At 36.8% G+C, this 22,507-nt stretch overlaps 2 protein-coding genes and 1 pseudogene across 14 annotated transcripts in view; 1 reads left to right on the forward strand and 2 right to left on the reverse strand.

The window, feature by feature from the left end:
* LOC110831917 (mucolipin-3) overlaps nt 1–386 on the reverse strand; it is a 34,785-nt gene extending 34,399 nt beyond the window's left edge. For all 9 annotated transcript variants that reach the window (XR_002543750.2, XR_002543749.2, XM_022068422.2 and 6 more), the window contains exon 1: nt 171–386. Coding sequence is in view for 7 of the 9 variants with exons in the window: in XM_022068422.2 (XP_021924114.1) it covers nt 171–267 (97 nt within the window). In the remaining 2 variants the exon portion in view is untranslated. The remainder of the gene's footprint in view (nt 1–170) is intronic.
* An 89-nt stretch (nt 387–475) lies between these two features.
* On the forward strand, nt 476–1,782 carry LOC110831931 (chromobox protein homolog 1 pseudogene; annotated as a pseudogene). Its single transcript, XR_015536721.1, has 2 exons — nt 476–591; nt 1,198–1,782. The product of XR_015536721.1 is annotated as a chromobox protein homolog 1 pseudogene (transcript).
* A 1,104-nt stretch (nt 1,783–2,886) lies between these two features.
* Ssadh (succinic semialdehyde dehydrogenase) lies at nt 2,887–22,487 on the reverse strand. 4 transcript variants are annotated; one of them, XM_022068389.2, is made up of 10 exons: nt 21,887–22,487; nt 21,562–21,780; nt 19,310–19,480; nt 17,469–17,552; nt 16,168–16,408; nt 14,546–14,709; nt 13,814–13,969; nt 12,105–12,277; nt 8,183–8,482; nt 2,887–3,347 (listed from the first exon to the last, which is right to left on the reverse strand). In XM_022068389.2, exons 1-9 carry the CDS (start codon nt 21,983–21,985, stop codon nt 8,218–8,220), a joined length of 1,572 nt encoding a protein of 523 aa, XP_021924081.1. In that variant the 5' UTR covers nt 21,986–22,487; the 3' UTR covers nt 2,887–3,347; nt 8,183–8,217. The 4 variants fall into 4 exon arrangements, with proteins under 4 accessions (XP_021924081.1, XP_087210708.1, XP_021924080.1 ...); XM_087354582.1 differs by lacking the exon at nt 2,887–3,347 and adding an exon at nt 3,355–5,758; XM_022068388.2 differs by lacking the exon at nt 2,887–3,347 and adding an exon at nt 6,536–7,719.
* Nucleotides 22,488–22,507: the final 20 nt, after the last annotated feature.

Here is a 22,507-nt window from a genome sequence, read left to right on the forward strand (position 1 = left end):
CGAGTTGGCCAGCGATTTAAATAATCCCGCTTTACACAGTGACAATAATTTATAAACCTCGGGTTTTCAAAAACAAACAATTTAATATTTCACATTTTTCGAAAATTTCGGTCTTCATTTAAAGTGATCAAAATACAAAGAACCCATGTAACGTCCTTGCAATGACTCACCGTCACAATCGTTCTTCTCAACCAAATTATCTGTTTCAGTATTTTCTTTCACTATCTTAGAGCCTGAGTGCTCCTGGATTGATTCAGAATGAGCCATTCTTAATTATAAAATCTCTACAGATTATGTAGGCATTAACGCTTCTTTCTCAATTCACATGACCACAGTCACCTAACAAATGACCACTTTCACCATGTAAGCGAAACTGCATTCATCAAAATAACACCACACATAACAAAAACCATAGATAGTAAAAACAGTGGTTGATTCCACATGACGAGATGTTCATTTCACCATAGATAATCCACTAAGTATTCTGTGCAACTACGTTATCTCATCTATACACTCAGACAAAGAGTACGGAAGTGTAAATGCGCTTGGGTTGAAGCTGCTTTTGTTAACGAAAAAACAAACATTGGCCTAGTAAGTAGAGCTTTCAATTTTTCCAAATGTATTATTATTTGAGAGTTGAGGATATGCATTTCGATACGTATTTGTTTTTCTGGTTCATTTGTAGTACATAACATAGAAAAATTTCAAACAAATTCACATATCCACGCTATAAGAACAAAATACAGATACAACCTTCATGTGCCGAATTCTAACCTCAGTAAATATCAAAAGGAGTTTACTATACAGGAATTAAGTTATTAATTTGTCTTCTGTCTACTATCAAAGGTTTAAATCACGACATAAAAATGTTTAAGCCAGCGTTAAAAGAGTGTCTCTTATCTCACTCCTACTCATTAGAACTTATCATCACCCAAAAATTCTCATCAATTGTAAGTAATAATGGTGATGGTTTCTCATCATAATTATTTTTCTGTACTACTGAAGTTAAAAAAAATCTGTAAGTAGCTGTTATACCTATGTATTTATATTTGTACTAGAAACAAGTATTTGTGCTATGACCTGTTCTACATCCTTGGCTTGGGCCTATGAAGAATCTATGGAATGTTCAGAAGTCACCCGTTCTTCGAGAATTCAGGTTGTTGTTGGTTGCAAAATTTTCCATCTTTTTGGTTACAGATTTAAACATGAACAAAAAGGGAGATAAAGAATATTCATCCACTGAAGGTGAAGAAGAATTTATCGTCGAGAAAATTCTCGACCGCCGCGTGAAAAATGGAAAAGTGCAGTATTTTTTGAAATGGAAAGGTTATTCTTACGATGATAATACTTGGGAACCAGAGGAAAATTTGGATTGTCCAGGACTGATTTCACAATTTGAAGAGAACAGGAAAAAGAACGAGGAAGCAAAGAAGGATGACAAGAAGAGGAAATCTACTGCTTCTGCCGGGGAAGACAAGAAGCCCGCTAAGAAAAAAAGCGAAGAAGACAAAAAGCCACAAGGTTTTGACAGAGGATTGGATCCAGAACGTATTATAGGAGCTACAGACTCGAGTGGAGAACTCATGTTTCTTATGAAATGGAAAGGAACAGATGAAGCAGATTTGGTTCCAGCCAAGAAGGCTAATGTTAGATGTCCCCAAATTGTCATCCAGTTCTATGAAGAGCGTCTTACATGGCACAGCCCCATTAATGATGAGGAAGGAAAGGGTGATGCCGAGTAAAAACAGTTGGATGTGTGGTGTCAGACATTTGCACATATTTTTTTAAATTTGTCACAGGCATACTTTGATCATTGTTTAAATAATGACAGACAATTTTATAACCACAGTGTCATATTATATTTGGTAAAGTATAAGACTCCCTGCACTTACACATTCTAATATGTATACCTTAGTTTTGATACCATGCCATCGTCAAAAATACTGATGAGGGCATCTTGCGAAGTAAATGTACATGATATGAAAAATGCATTGTATGTATTATTTGAAATGCGCTGTTTAAGAATGGGATTATTTTTAGAGATTTTATAGGAAATGATATTTTATGTATTGTGTAATTTTCTTCACTGTTTTGATTGGAATAGTTTTATGACAAAGTTTCAGGTGTAATGTTAATGGACCACTGTTTTGGTAAGATACCTGTTCGGTTGTCTCCATAACTTAGTGAACAATGCATGTGGCTTGCACCTATAAGAATATGTTTATTATAACTGATGGTATGATTCAGCAGACTATACCTTCATATGCTACGTGCACTTAATTTCATGATCGTACTGGACACTGATAGTGTAGTCATCACAAAGAATATAATTCCATTGAGATTTTTTTCATTCTCTCCTTGATTAATTCAAATTACTTTCATTTTATGCGTTTATGGAAGGTCAAACTTCAAAGGTTTTCATTTCATTATCATAATTAGAAATATAACTGAACAGTTATTTGATAAAAAAAATGTTCTCAACATAGTATTTGGCCTCATATTGTACTATTACATAATTAGAACTAAATGTTTGAAATAAAACTTATATTGATTAAAGAACTGTAGTGTTTAGTATGAATTTCTGTTGATGGTACCAGAAATTTCATAGCTGGGTATGCGAACAGTTTTATGTTACTCATAAATTAAACATCAAGGACACTGTGTCTGTAGACTAGTGACATTTCATAACTGTTCTACATGAGTTATTTGCATTTCTTGCATAGTAAGACTTTGGATTATGTTACGTCATCAGGCAATTTTAATGCTGTAATGATGTGAATGGCTAATTAAATGTAGTGACGGGATGAGCGAATAACACTCGCCTATAAGAAACTGATTTGTCAGACTTACATGCAGTCTGAAAAGGAAAACAAAACTCCAAAGAAATTTAAATTATGCTTCCTACATTCATCCCTGCAGTGTTATTTGGAACATCACAGATACATGGCATTACAGGTTTTAAACATGCACAGAATTCCCCTGGTTCTTCATAATTTTTACTATGGTTTTGCGAAAAATGTTTTTGAGGTATATCAATTAATATCACCCTCATATCGATGTTCAAGTATAGGTGTCGTGAAGGAGTTATTGCATAGTAATATTTTATTTTTAACGGTGTGCTTTTAACCTTTATTGGCCATCGCTCAGCTTACGAATTGTGGTTCCAGCCTGCCACACATCATAGTAGCATCCTGCTTCACATAGTTCAATATGGCTGGCAGCACCATGGCGCAGGCATTTAAATCCCCATTCACTCATGGTAAGTCGAGGATTCTTGGGAATGGATTCCCCCCACCCATCTGCAACGTCGACTTGTAGGTACAGGAACACCTCGCTAATAATCCTGACTGTATGGGGAAAGGTGGTCTACATTAGCAAAGTGATAATTTAAAAAAATTGTAATATACTATTTAAAACTGCGTTTTGAGTCAGTCTCCATGATTTCCAAACACTGCAGAAGTTCAGAAGGTATAGATCATATCATGGTTCACACTTAAAATATTTTCACAGCTTAAAGCCACATGGTACTAACTAATAGGCTTTTGTATTGCAATCCACATAACCACTCACATGACACTCGAAACGTGCGCATATAACACGCAGTATGATTTTTATAATTGTTATGTGTTCTGCTCAACAGCAAAGTTTCTAGAGTATACATGTTACCACAAACCCGAATCCAGCAATGTATAGAATGCCTAAAGTCAGTAGGCAAAGTATAAAATTCAGGCATTCTACGGAGTGCCCAGACATTTTATAAAATGCCTAGAACTTTTAGGCAGTGTATGAAACTAACAGTTTATTTTATACTTTGCCTAGGTATTCTATAGAATACCTATAAATTTTATAAAATGCCTCAGATTCTTTAGGCAAAGTATATAACAAAGAAGTTTCTATAATACGATTTATACAGTTTTATTTTATCTTTTATATTTGCAAAAATTTAATACAGGTAGCCCTCGATTTTCGCCGATTCAGACTAACACCTATTTTTAAACCAGCAAGTTAAAACGTGAAAAAAATATATTTTACTATTATTTATAACGTTTTACAATGTTTCTCGTACTGATTCTTATACTAAATCGTAATTCTTACATCGCTGATTTTGAATAAAAATTATAAATACAGTCATCTCTGCAATTACGTATGTTTCGTTAATGTGAATTTGCTCCAATGAGATCGATGAATCGGTAAAAGCTGTTTGTGAAATGCAAACTTTTGCATATGCGAGTTCGCTCTTATGAAATTTCATTCCTGCCGCTTTAAACTTTCAAAGGACTGATTTAATCTCTGCGGAGGTACCAGGGTTATTTTTACTATGCAATTTTCTATAGGTCGGCGTCTTACATGAATGCAACTATCGCATAACAGCAGAGATGACTGTACACATCAATCACATGAAAGAATCGCAGACAATTTACGCCGGTTCGTCCAGGAACGCATCCCTGGCGTAAATCGAGGGCTACTTTTCTTTTTTAAATTCTCAAAACTTTTGTTAGGTTATTTTAGTATATAAAACAATTTTTTTTAATTCTCAAAACTTTTGTTACAGTGTTTTCACAACTATCTTGCACAACCTCCATCTTGACAGCTTACCCAATCAACTTTGATTAATTTTAATTTACACAACCAAACAATATTAACATTACACACTCCTTTTGCTCTGTCGATGAATTTCTGTTTACAAGTAAGTCATAATTTATCTATTGTATATAATGAGTGGTTTTGGGCCTAAGAGAGAAGACAATGGGGCAGGGAGAAAACTCCATAATGATGAGCTTAAAAATCTGTACTGCTCCCCCAGTATTGTCAGGGTGATTAAGTCAAGAAGAATGAGATGGGCGGGGCATGTAGCGCGCATGGATGGGACAAGGTGTGCACCGGGTATTGGTTGGGAAGCCTAAGGGGAAGAGACCGCTGGGGAGACGTAGATGGGAGGATAATCTCAGGCGGGATCTATGGGAGATAGGAGTCGAAGGAGACTGGATTTCGTTGGCCCAGGACAGGGTCTCGTGGAGGGCTTTGGTTAATTCGGTGATGAACCTTCGGGTTCGGTAAGCCATCTAGTTATATAATGGGTGGGTTTATTTGTAACTTATCTCTACTTTATGTGAAGCCTTTGTTTGTATTTGTGACATTTATATAATAGTATGACTTGTATTGTATTATTATGACTTATTCTACATCCTATTGTCATCTGACTAACTTATGGATCCATGGAATGTAATAAAGATGTATGTATATATATATATATGTATGTATTACAGTTTATTTCATACTTTGCCTACTGACTTTAGACATTCTATACATTGCTGGTAACATATACGAGGCGCGTCCCAAAAGTAAGTTTCCCACTCGTCCCACAGCTAGCAAACCTTATATTGCGCGAAGCGACTGTGCGTACGTGATAGAGCAATGACGTAGCATGGCGCATGCACTAACGGCACCTCCCGCGTTCTCACAGTAGCATCGTTGCAGCTGTTGAAGATGGAGGTTCTTATTCCAGCTCCCGCCGACTGTGAAGTGCGGTCAGTGATAACGCTAGGCCGCACACGGCTCGACGGACAGCAAGTCTCCTGCAGGAGTTCAGCTGGGAGGTGTTTAATCATTCACCCTACAGCCCGGACCTCGCTCCCAGTGATTTCCATCTTTTCCTACACCTCAAGAAATTCCTGTCCGGTCAGCGTCAGCGTTTTGAGAATGACAGAGAGGCGGAGATGGTTGTCACACAGTGGTTCCAATCCCAGGCGGCAGACTTCTACGACACAGGTATTCAAAAGTTGGTCCCACGGTATGACAAATGTCTCAATTCCGGTGGCGAATATGTTGAAAAATAGCTGGACACTTGCTGTATCTGTTGCAATAAATATTTCCATGAAATTGTGTTTTGTTTCTGTAAACGGCCCCAGGGAAACTTACTTTTGGGACGCGCCTCGTATATGATCATAAAAGGAATCTGTCCTATTTATTATGTAGGGTTTTTTCTCTTTTAGAGATTTCTTTGGAAATGTCCTGTTCGAGTTTTTCACATTCACTATCTGGTGCATTCATATTCCATTATTATGACTGAACAAGATGTCATTAATCCTTTGAAGCATGAGAAGCGTGTATAAATATTCTTCAAAAGAAAATGTTTCCACTGCAAAAATCAGTTGGCTAATGTTCGGGGAAGTAATCACTATTTATTCCGATCATATGAAACCCTTAACAACACTAAGCGCTTTATAGTGGTGCATAAGACTGAATTTTAATTTATTCGAAAGCGTTTCCCCCTCCCCCACAAAAATAATTAACACATCTTAAAATTACAAACTATTCTGTGGAATGGTTCCCACCAACATGTAAAATTTCAGAGGCCTACCAACCTTGCTGGCATATAAGCAAGATGGTTATACTGGTCATCTTTAGGAACTAACTGCAAAGGAAGTATTCCAAATGGCTTCAATATAAAATTTAAAAAGTGATTAACATTATCTGCACCTGTAAGACTGGGATGATCACAATAAACTAAACATGCCATAATGAATGACAAAAATTTAGAAAATTATTATATACTTTATTTATTATGTGTCTAAATACATATCTGGAAGCCCAAATACACAAGATTCCTCCTAAGTTAACAAAATGTGTGGACATAATCATGGAAGAACATGAGATTGGAAGACAAGTGATTACTGATACGAGATTTATTGCCAGTAAAAATATGAATTGAGGGCGTTTGTGTTATGACTATATTTCATAGGCAGTTACAGTTGGGAGAAATATATCACCTCCATCTTCTTGAAGATAAACGCAATAAATTCCTCTGAAACATTAATAACTACCTACAACAATATAATGGTATCATCTGGCTGTATTAGGTTATTTTGCTTACATATTATCTATCAACTGTCTGTTTAAATATTTAAAAACTACACCACAAGACTAGCTTCATCAGACAGACCGTACAGAGTTAACTGAACAAAGAGACAGCACCGGTCTCTGAAAAGTTGGGATTTTAGAACTTTTAAGTTTATATTGGTGTAATTTTTAAACAGACTAGGGAAATGTCCAGGCAAAATAATATAATATTGTATATAACCCTACCGCGTAGTAGTGTTTTGATTACACATATATTTACAACAGTTTCATTTTAATAGGAATACTGATCAGAATGTTTTCCATCAAATTATTTAAATTACCATTTTGTATTTTCTCTACAGATTAGCTTCTGTGAAGATACCTAAAGTGGGTTAAATATTACGTGATAGAGTATGGGCTCACAATCACAGATGTAATTTTTTCAACCCATCCTAACCATGGACAAGAACCTCTGTGCCTATATGGCGTATAGTGGGACAGCTTTTATTTTCTTCCCTAACCACAACTTGTCTGACTTGGAATGATGGAAGTAACATTCAAGAACACTGTAACTATAAAAATCAAAATTATAAGTCGCATAATACCTTCCCTTTCAATTTGTGATCCAATTTTGTGAGTGTTGCCAACCAAAGCTCTTATATATTTGTGTACTGCCACATACACAACATATATATATCTTGGCCCACAGACCAGCTACCCTGACTGGGGTTTTCTGTGGTTTTCCTCAGTCCCTTCAGGCAAATTCCATGATAATACCTTAAATTAGGCCATGGCTGCTTCCTTCCGCATCTTTTCCATTCTTTATCGTCCTCTCATTCGACACTATATAGTCCGAGCCACTCAAAAAGTGTCGTTAAACTATAAAAAATGTCCCACATATATATTTAATTTCTCTGAAACAAAATTTTGAATGCCCAGCAATTCTTTTGGCATGCTACTGCTGGCCTACACCAAGGATAGTGCTGTTTTTAACCCTCTTGCAGTATTATCAAAGTTTAGTGGCATACAGAAATGAAAACCCAAACAAGTGGAAATCTTGAAAGCAGGTCATGTCAATTTTCATAACACTGGGCATTCTGTTTCTTATGGCCAAGAAATATTAATTTATAATTTTATACACATTTCATATTAATATACAGCTATAATGCAGTAACACTATTAGCACTGAAATATGCACTAAGCAACAATGAATACATAGCCAGAATTATGCACCTCTGAATATTCAGAGCTTTCGGCTGAATACACATTAAATGTCAATAGTTTTAAAGATGTGCACAACTGAACTAGTGTCATAACATTCTGTACCTTCCTTATCACTTACCTGGTTAGCAGGTATTCTTGAAGTGACAAACATATTTACAGATTTCCAAAACACATATATTTTGTATATGTGAACTCATCAATGCCATGATGAGATCCTTCGCGTCCAATACCGGACTCTTTAATGCCACCGAATGCAGCTTCTGCGGTGGAGATAATGCCTTCATTAATGCCAACCATCCCAACAGCCAATTCCTTGGCCACTCTCCAAAGCTGTGGGACATCATTACTGAAAAAATAGCCTGCTAAACCTTGTCTTGTGCTATTGGCAATGGTCACACCACCTTCTTCCGTCTTGAACCTGTGAGTACACGTATTTCACGTAAGATTTGAGGTTTTCACGGTGGTGAGTCTGAAGATGGCTGTCTTCTCGGTTGTTGTGCCATGTAGTCTGGTAGATGTTTACTGACATTTCAGAGGTCCTTTCACTCTTTTCCCTGATGATGGAGGCAGCAAGGACCTCTGAAACGTCTGTAAACTTCTACCAGACTACATGATGCAACAACCCAGAAGACAGCCGTCTACATGTATTTCATCATTCCCAACTTCTTACAATACAAAGTAAACAGGAAAACAGTTTATATCTCAGTAAATATTCAAACCACTTTTAAGACATTATTGTATGTATAAGAAACTATTTAATTTTAAAAAAATATATTTGTCTCACACAAACAAGAAGGATATCTCATGAAAAAAGTAGTAGTCTGTATAAGCAGCTTACTGGTTGCAATGACAAGAATTCTCAAAGAAGTTTTAAATTTAAAATTACATTCTGAAACTATTTACATTTTATATATTTCTCAAAACAAATTTATGCTCATCAAAACATAGCAAATTAAGTTCCATGATGATATATATTCAGACATTTATTTTCCATTGACAGATGGGTAAAATACATATATACAGGGTGAGTCAGAAGTATGTTTACAAACTTCGTGTGCGTGTTCCTGGATCAAAAATAAGAAAAAATGTTCCTATGAACATGGGGTCACAAATGTTTCATTTTCGAAATAATAGCAAAAAATAATTTTCAATGTATGCCTTTATTGCCAAGTATAAGGACAAGGATATTTCTTTATAACAGATGCTCAAAGGTTACTCCTCCATTCTCCCTACATGCACGAGCACGACGTACACAAGACTGACAAATTCGTTCGTACACACCAGAGTTTCCTCGAATCATCTGGCATGCATTCTGCACAAGTTCCCATAGGCCGTCGTCATTGTTTATGGGTGTTGCATAAACGACGGACTTCAAGTGACCCCACAGATAAAAGTCCAATGGAGTCAGGTCCGGTGACCTCGGTGGCCATGCTACTGGGCCACCACGCCCAATCCATCGCTGAGGGTACTGTTCATTGAGATGGTATCTGACGCAATGGGAGAAGTGTGCTGGGGCTCCGTCGCGCATAAACCACATTTGTCTTCTTGTATTCAGTGGTACATCTTCAAGGAGACGTGGCAAGTGTCTTCTTAAGAATCACCGATAGGAAGGTCCTCTTAGACACGATGGAAGCATGTGTGGACCAAAAAGCACGTCGCCAACGATTCCTGACCAGCGTTAATTGAAAATCTTTGCTGGAAGCTAGATTCACTTTGATATAAAGTCAAATCATTGAAACTTATTTTTGGCTATTATTTCGAAAATGAAACATTTGCGACCCCATGTTCATAGGAACATTTTTTTCTTATTTTTGGTCCTGGAAAACGCACATGAAGTCTGTAAACATACTTCTGACTCACTCTGTATATATATATATATATATATGTGTGTGTGTGTGTGTGTGTGTATACACACGGAGAAAATGGTGTAAGGCATTCTAATGAAATTCAGTTTGTTGTTGATAATTTACTACTGGACTAGCAGAAAATGAGAGATACTACTTACTGGGATGAGTTCTCACACAGTACAGGAAAATGTTAGTATAACTAATGCCAGTATAACAAAATACTTTTCAAATCACACACTAAAGAATGTTGTTATTAAACTAAACAAAAATTTTTGAATGGAGACAGGTATTTACTATGAATACAGATATTAAAATAATTTGCCAAAAAAAAAAGGCATAGGAATAGTGAACATGTGCAGTCTAGAGTGGAACAGCTGGGCCTGACGCTGTTACGAAAACTGAATCAATTGGAATAGGATGGGCCAATATCACAACATGTCGCCCTCAACGGACTAGTGGTTAGTGTGCTCACGACTGGACCCAAGGTTTGCGGGTTCAAACCTGACCAAGGTCAATGGATTTTTAAGGGTGATAGGAATCCATAGCAAAACTTCCTTTCGAGGTGAAGTAAAGCCGGTGGTCCCATGTCGTAGATTATGGCATGCAAAAGAACCCTACGAGCATGAACGAGATGTTTTGCAAGCAAAATTCAGTGGCCATTTCTCACCCATGTCTCTCCTGATTCTCTGCTAGATGGCTCTAGTAGACAAAATCAGGATTGAGCAGAAATTGGGCAGAGGCAGTGGGCCGTTCACTCACTACTCACAAACGCAAACTTCAAATACTAAGAAACCTCTGAAAGGAGGTGGCAAAGACCCACACAGGGTTGTAGAGCCAAGGAAGAAGAAGAATATTACAACACGTCAGGAACAAAAACAGCATCATATGGCTCAAGACGGGGACCACTGGAAGGTTCTTGTGAACACAATTATGAACCTTCAAATTCCACAGAAGAAGGGGTATTTCATGACTAGACGAGTGTACTAAGCTTCTCAAGAAGGACTCTGCTCCTTAGAATTATAAAAGAAGACCCTGTACCAATCCTCTTACAGTCATACTTTCTCTGCCATTTATTAACCCGATCTTCTTCAAAATTTTCATATTAACATAGCACAAGGTGATTTAAATCATGTCGTTGACCAACGTACATGGCATGCCTAGTGCAGGGGCAAGCTCCAGCTCACATTTTGAATAGTTGTTTTTTATGTAAAGTAATTCTTTTGGTATAAAATTAAAGAGGAAATTGTGGGCTTTTATCTTGTGTGTTGTTACACTTTCATTTTCCAGCAGCACTTACACTGTTACATTGTCCAGACAGTGCTGCCTTCACTTAGTCATTTGTAACCACAGGAGCTGGCAGAATTTATAGCATTATCTTGACCCATGATGTTGATTCATAAGGGTATGACGAAAGACTTCCAGTCACATATGAAACAATAATAATTCTGTATATGAATGCTTTGCTATGCTCTATAAATATGCATCACACAGTGAGCACATGGAAGCCATGGCAGCTACTAGCAGGAAGCAATTGGCTGTTCTATATGATGATCATGTGAAAGGCTGTTTACTTGGAAGCGAATCTGAAGAAAGTTTGATAGTGAGAATAAACTGGATGGTTGTGGAATTTTAAAATACTTTCCTTAGGTCTAAAATTTTACTGCGCCAAAATTAATTTTAAAATATACTGTTGTCGATATTCTGATTCCGTGTACTTTTCAGAACATAATGTCAAAATTACAAGGGGGAAAAAATTATTTTTTTCCAAATTTATTGCTATTCAAATGAAGTGTTGCATTTTTTGGCTTTAGTATTTGAATATCCTCCGGCTCTGGGAGTGGATAAGAATTAAACGTCCTCCGTCGTTGAGGGGTTAAACAACCTCATCTGTCACTTTACACTTCTAACCCACTTCTGAACTGATCCTTGACTTCTGAAGCAGTGGCACCAATCATGGTAATCAATGAAGTGACCAGGACAGGAATTTATATTACAGTGTGAACTGGAAAATTTCCCATACATTATCAAAAACAGGGGAAACTTAACCATATGGTCAAAATTCAAACTTTGAGAACATCTTCAGATTGAGTTATACTTAAATCACTTGATAAAAGAACAGTCCTTCCTAAAATGATTAAAGATTTGTAATGAAAAAAAGCAAACTACAAAAATTAAGTTAGAACGGAAACTTGCCTTATACATACTGCAACTGGTCCAAAGATCTCTTCATTGTAGCACATCATTGATTCATTTATATTTGTAAGTAAAGTTGGTTCATAAAATCTCTCACCCAAAGAGGAGGCTGGTCTCCCCCCGCAATGAACTTTTGCTCCTTTCTTGATAGCATCCAAAACAATTGTGTTGACCTGAAATTGCCACATTTCTTGGTAAAAAAATGAACAAACGGAAAATGCTCGAAATGCACAGAGAGAAAAGCCAAGTTAAGTCAGGCCACAAAAAACAACTAACATACTGACTTTACTACAACACACATTTCTTTAAAAAAATCACTGTTATGAAAATGGAAGTGCATGCATTATTCAGGATTAACCCAGAGTGTTTGCCAAGACTGAATTTACTGTAGTCAGAACTTCATTTGATAATGATGCAGTCTCGAGTAATATAAGACGAGTAACCAAAGCCATACAAAAATTTGTGTAAGTTCAATATACAAAGCCCTTATATTAATATTAAACTAAAATTTGTTTGTTTATATTTTTCACAATAGTGCTCCACACTTTCCATCCCATATTACTCAACACGATGAATAAAAATTAAAGGCTTGAGGTAAATGCTCAGCAGGAATTTAATGTGCTGTGATGCAAGATAGTTCCGAAATACAAAACAAATATCCATAATTTATGTTAACAGTACTTAACTCACATTTTATCCTATGACTGTAACAGTTAATCCACGCTTCTTACTGACAGTGTATCCTTTGTAATACACAACTTTATTCAGTACCGTTATTAGCAGTTTTGATAGCCAAAGCCATGGTCGTAACAATTGTTTAATTTTATTCTGGGCTTGCAGTGTACTCCTAGTACTTGGTATTACTTAAATCATTGCTTAGGCTGTGGGTAGCAATGATAACTAGAGTGACATGAAATACAGGTAGCCCTCGATTTTCGCCGATTCAGACTAACGCCTATTTTTAAACCAGCAAGTTAAAACGTGAAAAAAATATATTTTACTATTATTTATAACGTTTTACAATGTTTCTCGTACTGATTCTTATACTAAATCGTAATTCTTACATCGCTGATTTTGAATAAAAATTATAAATACAGTCATCTCTGCAATTACGTATGTTTCGTTAATGCGAATTTGCTCCAATGAGATCGATGAATCGGTAAAAGCTGTTTGTGAAATGCAAACTTTTGCATATGCGAGTTCGCTCTTATGCAATTTCATTCCTGGCACTTTAAACTTTCAAAGGACTGATTTAATCTCTGCGGAGGTACCAGGGTTATTTTTACTACGCGATTTTCTATAGGTCGGTGTCTTACATGAATGCAACTATCGCATAACAGCAGAGATGACTGTACACATCAATCATATGAAAGAATCGCAGTCAATCGCAGGGACCAACGAATTGCCGATTTAAGTGCATAAAATATATTTTTTAAATTCCCTTTATTTTATTTTCGTTATTTCAGAGCTTTAAATGTACTGACATTATATTACTCATCAATGTTTGGGTGCTGGGAATGCATGGCATTCACTTCCCATTGATTTACATTATAAAAGAGTTTCAATTTACGCCGGTTCGTCCAGGAACGCATCCCCGGCGTAAATCAAGGGCTACCTGTATATTATTCTTTTTAAACAAATTTAATTGTTAACAAACACTCACCCCTGTAAAAAACAGAAGAATGAACAAAATCAGTGGAGTGTCTCACCTTATGTGCTTGAGCTGTGTTGATGAGGGGCCCCAAAGAGCAAGAGTGATCCATTCCAGACCCCATGGAAAGGGTCTTTATTTTATCGAGAATTTTATCAACAAACACATCAAATATTTCATCTTGGATCAAAAAGCGATTTGCACTGACACATGTCTGGAAATCAGGGAAACAAATTGAAACATGGTTATTTTAACAAAAATATAATTCATTAGCACAGGCAAGAAAAAAAAACTGTCAACAATTATTAATTCGACAGATGATAGACGATTTTGCATTGTGTTTATTTATTTCATGATAATGTACCAACTGCATAGTTTAATTAGGATTAGTATATAATATGAATTGTTTATAATAATTTATGTAAAACTAGTTAAAACTAATTACAAGGAACAGTCAGAGTATTTGCTCAGATAGACTTAGCAAATTCAAGAAACCATATTAGTATAACAAGTCTCCAGCTGGGATTCAAACCAGGTAAATGTGAGACAGTCATGTTACGCTCAAGTCCATTTGCTCAGCATGGAAGCTAAGTAAACCACATTAAATCTGTTTGGGCAAATCCAAATATAATCATAAGAAAGAAATATGTGGGCAAACCACAGCACAATGAATATTCCTTCTCTTATAAAACAAACTGAAAGTTCATTATGTTTCCTGTAATTAATTGCACATAGCAATGTTCCAAATTTTGTATACATAAGTGTGACAGAGAAGAGCGCTTAAACATACCTGGCCACAGTTACGGAATTTTGATGCAATCGCTCCGTCAACTGCCTTATCAATATCAGCACTGTTGAAAACTATGAATGGAGCGTTTCCGCCAAGTTCCAACGCCAATCTTTTAACACCAGATGAGCTCTGTTTATACAGTAACTTTCCTACTGCAGTCGAACCTAATAGAATAAATATTTAATTCACAGATAAGGATATCATTAATAAGAATTTCAACATAACACCATGTGAAGGTTCAGTGAGTGTGCTTTCCACTGGAGGTCGATGGATTTTTAAGGGTGATAAAAATCCGTAGCACAACTTCCTTCGGAGGGGAAGCAAAGCTGATGATCCCATTTCGTAGATTTACGGCATGTAAAATAACCTTATGAGCATGAACGAGATGCAATGTGCGCAAAATTCAGAGGCCATTTCTCACCCATGTCTTTGGTAGAGGCCTTGTGATGGGCTGATCACTTAAAATACACAACTTCCACAAAATTACATGGACATGCTTTAAACATTTCTTTCTTTCTTCTTAAATGATTCAACTTTTTATTGGAAACTGACTGTTGGCAGAACAGCATAGATTCAGAGAGCCTCAACTTTGCATTACAAACTGATCAATGAAATATATTTGTTGGTTAGTTTCATGGTGATCATTTTTTAAAATTACTGTTTTTAATTATTATAATCTCAAGACACTTGTGCTGAAGATTTGAAAGTCATGTAATAAACAAGATAAACACACTACAATGTAAATGTTCACTGCCTGCTGTTTTTACGACATTCTTGGTGGGAAATTCCCTAGTCAAACTTATGTTTTGCTAATTCTCTTGGCACGACCAGGGTTCATTCCCCAACAGGGGCAGAGGACTTTTCCTCTAGCCTCTGTGTACAGACCAGCCTACTTAATGGGTTCTGGGGTACTTTCCTAGGGTAAAGCATGGCCGGGGCATGATGCTGACCACTCACCCCCATCTAGTGCCAAGGTTAAGAATGAGTAGGAGCTATACCTCCTCCCCCCCGCCAAGCACCTATATGGCATATAGCGAGACAGCTTTACTTTACTTTTAATTCTCTTGGCACTGATTTCAGTAAACCTAACTTCGAAGTTCCAAATCTATAGCAACATATTCAATATATTTGTAGCTACACTGTACAGATGGAGGCTGTTTGCTCCATCCACCACCAGAGGGAATGCCATGCTGTGGAGGATATTGTTGGAAAACAATATAGTCTGGATAATAATTGGGCGTATGAAAGGTGAAGTGAGTGAGTAATTTGAAACACATAACATGGAATTTCAAAATTTTTACAGGTCACCCAGAACTGTTGTGACATCGCAATTTAAGAGGTTATGATGAGCTGGACATTAGCTAGGACAGGAGAAAAGGTATACAAGCAATATTCTGATAAACCAACCTATTCAAAAAAAAAGTACTTGGAAGAATGAGAAGAAGACAGGAAGATAATATTAAGATTGATCTTATGCTAGGAAGTTGATGACTGGAGCTGCGTGGAACACTCGTAAGATAATGTTGAATGGCGTACTTTAGGTATATGTGGTTCTGAACCTTGCGCTCTGCAGCTGGAGTATTTATTTATTGCCCATAGTCTTATCAACCAGAGTTACTAACCTGTGAAAGATATTCCAGCTACTAGCGGACTTTCACAGAGAAGTTTCCCCACTTCAGGTGCATGATCTCTGTTACTGGTTATCACGTTGAACACCCCCTTGGGCAGACCTGCTTCTTGTGACAGCTGTGCAAGCGCAAGTCCAGTGAGGGGCGTGTCCTCGGCTGGCTTCACAACGCACGTGCAACCAGCAGCAAGTGCTGCGCCCGCCTTCCTCGTTATCATTGCAATCGGGAAGTTCCACTACAAATAAAATTATTGTTTATTTATCTTGTTACTGGTTCATACAATGCAAACTTTACTTGTATGTAAAACCCTTAACAGCACCAACGTGTACTGCTATTTATAATAATATATATATTAGTGGAATCCTGTGGGATTAAAAAATTACTGATAATGAGATGGTTTCTGTATGGTTCAGGAAAGAAGGCCGTTTTTCCCTGAGTACTTGGAAATTAAAAACAGGAATACTGTAGGCATGTTTCCTGTTTCTCTCAATGATAAGTATGAAGATGGCTGTCTTCTCGTATGATGCACTGTGTAATCTGGCAGGTATAACCCCACATTTCAGAGAAGATTACTGCCCCCATCATTAGTAATGTCATTCAATATCTACCAGAATACACAGTGCATCATACCAGAAGGCAGCCATCTTCAGGAATATTCCAGTCTTTATATCCCCTCTGCATAAAATGTGCAAAACAGAAGCATAAATGCACAATTAAAATACTTAGACCTCATTAAACTATACTCACTTATAAACCTTTTATTTAACACGTAACGGGGGGGGGGGGGGTCAAGTATCATAGTCGGCAACCTTACCTTCTTCCACCAAAAATTACCAATTAACCTTTTCAATTGAGTAGCACGGCGTATGATGCCTTTTGCAGGAGGCTTCATTTGACTCACGGCATGTGCTCTGGTGCCATAGAATAGCAAGCCTTTACTATACATTTTATATTTAGTGTTCTGTCTGATGACAGGTCCATATGAACAGGATCCTTCCATCCTTTTCTCGGACTGGGACCTGTTCATATACGTTCTTGGCAGATGATCCAGAAGTGGTTTGCCATTGCCTTCTTCTGTGTGTGAATGGAGTAATTGTTGGGATGCCACGGAGGAAAACTCCGTGTTGCCTAGACCACGGCCTTGCCCAACACAAGTTATAAATTCGGGCACCGCCGGGAATCGAACCCGAGACCCCAGGATTACAAGGCCAGCGTTCTAACCGCTAGACCACCGTGGCGGCTCTTACTATACATAAGCAACTAAAAAGTTCATTGTTTTACAAAGTGGTACTTACTGGTGTAATTAATGCAGCAACTCCTATTGGCTGTTTTATCAGGATCATTTCTTTGGTACGAGTAGGACTGGCAAGAATTTCACCCTGCATTAACAAAAATTATAAGATATTTCTAAATAATAAATAATATTCGTTGGAAGCTTGATTGGTTGGTGACCATTTGACTTTATTGTTAATAACTGTTGCCATAGTAATAGTGTTCTGAGATTTTGGGCCTTATTGTATAATATTTATGACCACATGATCATTCATCCATTGCCAACTATACACAGTGGATGCAACACCTCTGAGTTACAGCTATGTCACAATAGGAGAGGAAGGAAGGCAGAAGGGGCAGGCAGGAGCAAAATGGCAAAGAGTCTGTCTGAGCATGAAGAGTGGAACTGAAAACATTTTTTTCCCATCTTAATTTTGACACAATCCATGGCATTGACTTACAAACTACACTATATTTCGTGGGGGGCAAACAAACAAAAAAAGGATGGGGTGCTACTGATTTACGATCTTGCCCTCTCTCCCACTTCTGTATTTGTAATTGTCATCCATAATTAAACAAAGGTACATAATTATTTTAATTTTTATACGCTGCTTTCCCATCATCCTTGACAAGCAATTTCTAGTATAAAAATATTTTATGTTATATTCCATTCCAGACGTCTACTTCAAAGAACACAAATCCAATTCAATCCAACCAACTTATTACTGTATGTGTATCATGCTCAAACACACATGACAATTTGAAGGACGTCTAAAAAAGTGACTACCTGAAATTATGTCACTGGGCAATGAAAAAGAATCTTTGAGTAAAGTAATGTACAACATCTGTGTAACCACTGTACACCTGACCAGTGCTCATGAATCTACTTTGTTAATTTGTTTTAAAACATCTTTCCCTTACACAAATCTGTAGTGCTTTAACTGAGAAATAAATTACTATGGCAACAGTTTACTTTAATGATGACTACATATCTCATTGAAAATATAACTGTTATGGTTCGTTCTCTTGTAGAACACAGATTGCAGATATACTTTATCTCCCTCGCTATGCTGTAATAACTTTGCCATTTGGTAAATAACCAACTCCATGTTACACATGAAATTATTATTATTATTATTTAGTGTTCTGTCTGACGACAGGTCCATATGAACAGGATCCTTCCATCCTTTTCTCGGACTGGGACCTGTTCATATACGTTCTTGGCAGATGATCCAGAAGTGGTTTGCCATTGCCTTCTTCTGTGTGTGAATGGAGTAATTGTTGGGATGCCACGGAGGAAAACTCCGTGTTGCCTAGACCACGGCCTTGCCCAACACAAGTTATAAATTCGGGCACCGCCGGGAATCGAACCCGAGACCCCAGGATTACAAGACCAGCGTTCTAACCGCTAGACCACCGTGGACACATGAAATACCCCACATTAAACTGATATTATTCATGTCACCCACCAAATTATACGGTCATCATTAAGTTCAAGAACAGTCTTTCTTAAAGAAATCACGTTACTAGAGACAGAATTTCTTAGCCAACAAAACTGTATATGTAATATACACAAGCCTAGAGACACATTCATAAATATATATTACATTATTTTCTACTTTTATACAGTTCAGATATTTGATATACTATACTGTGTAAGGATGCAGTTAATTTAGTATCTTTCAAAATGCAATAATATTTAAACTTCATTGTCTGTATCTTTCAAATACATCAACATCTTCATACAATCATATAAGAACAAGGAAAATTATTTTGCCGTCTACAATACAAGGTTGATAATACAGGGGAAGAAAATTATGACTTGGAGATTAATTCAATGAAAATAAATAAAATACACACTTACATGAGTCCTCCTGGCTTCTTCAGAAAACCACTCCACAAAAGAATTGCCATACGACACTTCCCCATGAGCCTCCTTCCATGGCTTCCCTGCTTCCGCAGTGATGAGTGTCGCTAAATCATCATGATGTTTGACCAGAACTTCATACCACTTCCTTAAATAATATGATCGTTCCTAACATATGAAACAGACGTATTTAAACCCCACAGACACGAGCTACAAAATTAATTGGGTCCCTTTCCATCACGGAACCGTGTGTCTTCAGGTCTTTTAGACACAAAGACAGCCTCCAATATGGAGGGCAGCTGTAAATATAAGAAATAAACAGCCGCAGAGTACTGGTAAGTGGTAGTCCTCCAACTTCGGGGTTAGGCATGGGTTAACAACACTTTAATGTGTAATATTCTGAAGAGGCCAGTCTTCTGGGTTGTAGTGCCATTAAGTCTGGTAGAAAGTATACTGACATATCAGAGTTGCCTGCTACCTCCATCATTAAAACAATGACTGCCCTGATGATGGCGGCAGCAAGCACCTCTAAGATGTCAATACACTTCTACAAGACAGTAATTCCCATGCAACGTTGAAGTTCACAGGCACAGAAAACGCAACCATGGCTCACCGTAGACCAACAGAAACCTCAAGTAAAACTTGGGCCAGTGGACATTAAACTGAGTGACACAATTTAGATAATACACCAACTCATGTGCAATTAAATGTTCAGTGTGGTATTACATGAAGTATGATTTTATAAAGTGCTCAGTGCTTTATAACAAACCATCGTTTCACGAATTGTATGATTTTAACAGACAGACTAATGAATAAAAGTTTTGCCACTGAAGATGACCTCTTGAGGTCAAAACGTGTTTGGCACAAAGTGTTATTTAATGTGCAGACAGTTTTGTTTGTATGCACGACTTTATAAACCATTTTCATACTTGCCACCATGAGGACCTGAAATCTTTCTATAATATTCAGCACTACAAAACTACCACAGAGGCATCCGAATTGAATCCATTCTTTAGAAAACCCCAGGCAGTGTTTAAAGGTTGTAAGAATAGTATCGATGACAGCAAAGAAATTGATGAAAATGGCTCAGAATCGTGTCCATGCTACTTTTATGGCACAGAAATTTTAGCAACCTGACTGACCACCAAGTTGGAGGACAACGTCTCGGTTATCTTCAGGTGCTTAATCAATATATTCAAAGATACCTACCAAAGCATCTACTTCACAGAAGAATTTACCTTAACCAAATAATTGAAGATATTATAAATATTTGTAATCAATAGTGGGTACACTGTCTTCTGAAAAAATGTTTGGAGTGACATGGGAGTTGACTGTAAATTACTGTCATAACTATGTAATTTATATTTGAATTAGAAACAAGTATTATATTTGTGCTATGTTCTACATTTTTGCTTGGGCTTATGAAGGTTCTGTGGAATGTAAATAAATTCTGAACTATATTATTCCATATCCGGAGGCTTGCTCATCCTTCCACAACCTGAGGACACACCATGCCAATCAGACAAGGAACCAAGTTAACATGATGTTAGATTCTATTATTAACTGAATATGCAACAAGATCATGTGTCAATAATATATTGTTCAATATACTAACAGCAGCATTAAATAAACAACAAATAAATAAATAAATAAATAAGATCATTTGTGATTTCATCCACTGCTACTTCATAAATCTGAAGCTTATTCATAGTTAGAGGGCTTAACATTAACTATTCTGATGTATTCAAATCGTGTAACCTGTCACCAAATTTGAGGGTTATTTAAGGTCATTAGCCCTAAACACAAATGATTCCAATATTACTAATTATTACAACTGATCACCACACTTTTAATACACTGTAATATGAAAGAAAATTCTGATAATAATTAGATCACTAAGTCCATCAATGAAAGACTGTAACTTAGAAACCTGTCGGATTCAGAGCCATTGGATGCCTGAAGAGAAGATGGATGAACTTTGAAGATTCTTACATCATTAAAACAGGCCTGCCTTGACAATGCTGACAGATCATAGGTTGAAATAAATAATGAATTGTGATCCAACACAATGACAGTTGGTTAAAATTAGATGATATGACTTTCGAGACTCGAACAAGTAGTCTTCAAAGGGTTAGTTTTGTGACAGCATACGATAATGAAACTAGGTGATATCAACCAACTTGTATAAACATTCATCTTTCAACAATCATGGCTAATCAAACAGCTTACAATGTACATTTTAAAAATACCTTTGCAGTGGTATGCTTCCAAGTTTCAAAAGCATCTGCAGCAGCTTGAATAGCTTTCGCAGTGTCAGATGCATCCATATCAGGAACAGAACCCACAATCTTCCCATTTGCTGGATCTATCACATCAAACACCTTGCCACTTGCTGCACTGATCCATTCTCCATTAACAAAAGCTCTGTTACGAACAAGCGGTACCTGAGTTTCCAGCTTAGTATGTATCTATCAGAAACAAAACAAAATTGAATGTAAACCTTATGCCTTGTTAGACTGCTGGGTTTTTTTATTGATACTAGTTTCGAAAGGAAAAGAATCGGATGCTTCTTACCTGTCTTAATATAAATCTCACTGAACTCATTTTTATTTTTAATGTACACGTACTAACGTTCATTGGAATATAAGCAAAATTTTTAAAAAATGAAAACATACAGCCCTTCGTAGTTAGTATCTATTATCTGAGACTGTCACGGTAAGACAACTTAAAATAAATACTACGCCAACATCCCTATTACAGTTCATTACGGGACAGATACTATCATTCCCGTTCAAGGTTAATTCAAATTAAGTTCAGTAACCGCAGAAACAACTTTTTACACAATATTTCACAGTGATGAAACTAGGAGCACTGCCAATAGCATGAAAGAGTAGAAGAGAATAGAATAGAAATTATTTTACAAAGGAATACTTTGCGGGTATAACCTGTACAAGGTATACATCAGGGGTTTGGAACGCGAAAATTGGGGTAGGAATAAAATGCTTGTGCGACATCTTCCCGCAGCAACACAATATTACGTGAACAATTTTGCGCAGCAGCATATTTCGTATAGTAGTTTTAGAATAGCTGCGGGTAGATGACATAACAAATCATAAATACTTCATAGCTACGTAGTTGCCAACCAAGATTACGGCTCTGTAATCTGAGAACTAATTGTAAACGAAATCTATGAAA

The sequence above is a fragment of the Zootermopsis nevadensis genome, unplaced genomic scaffold (assembly GCF_977971745.1).
Source record: "Zootermopsis nevadensis isolate Lab colony 2312 unplaced genomic scaffold, Znev_1.0 Znev_ptg000023l, whole genome shotgun sequence".
NCBI lineage: Eukaryota > Metazoa > Arthropoda > Insecta > Blattodea > Termopsidae > Zootermopsis > Zootermopsis nevadensis.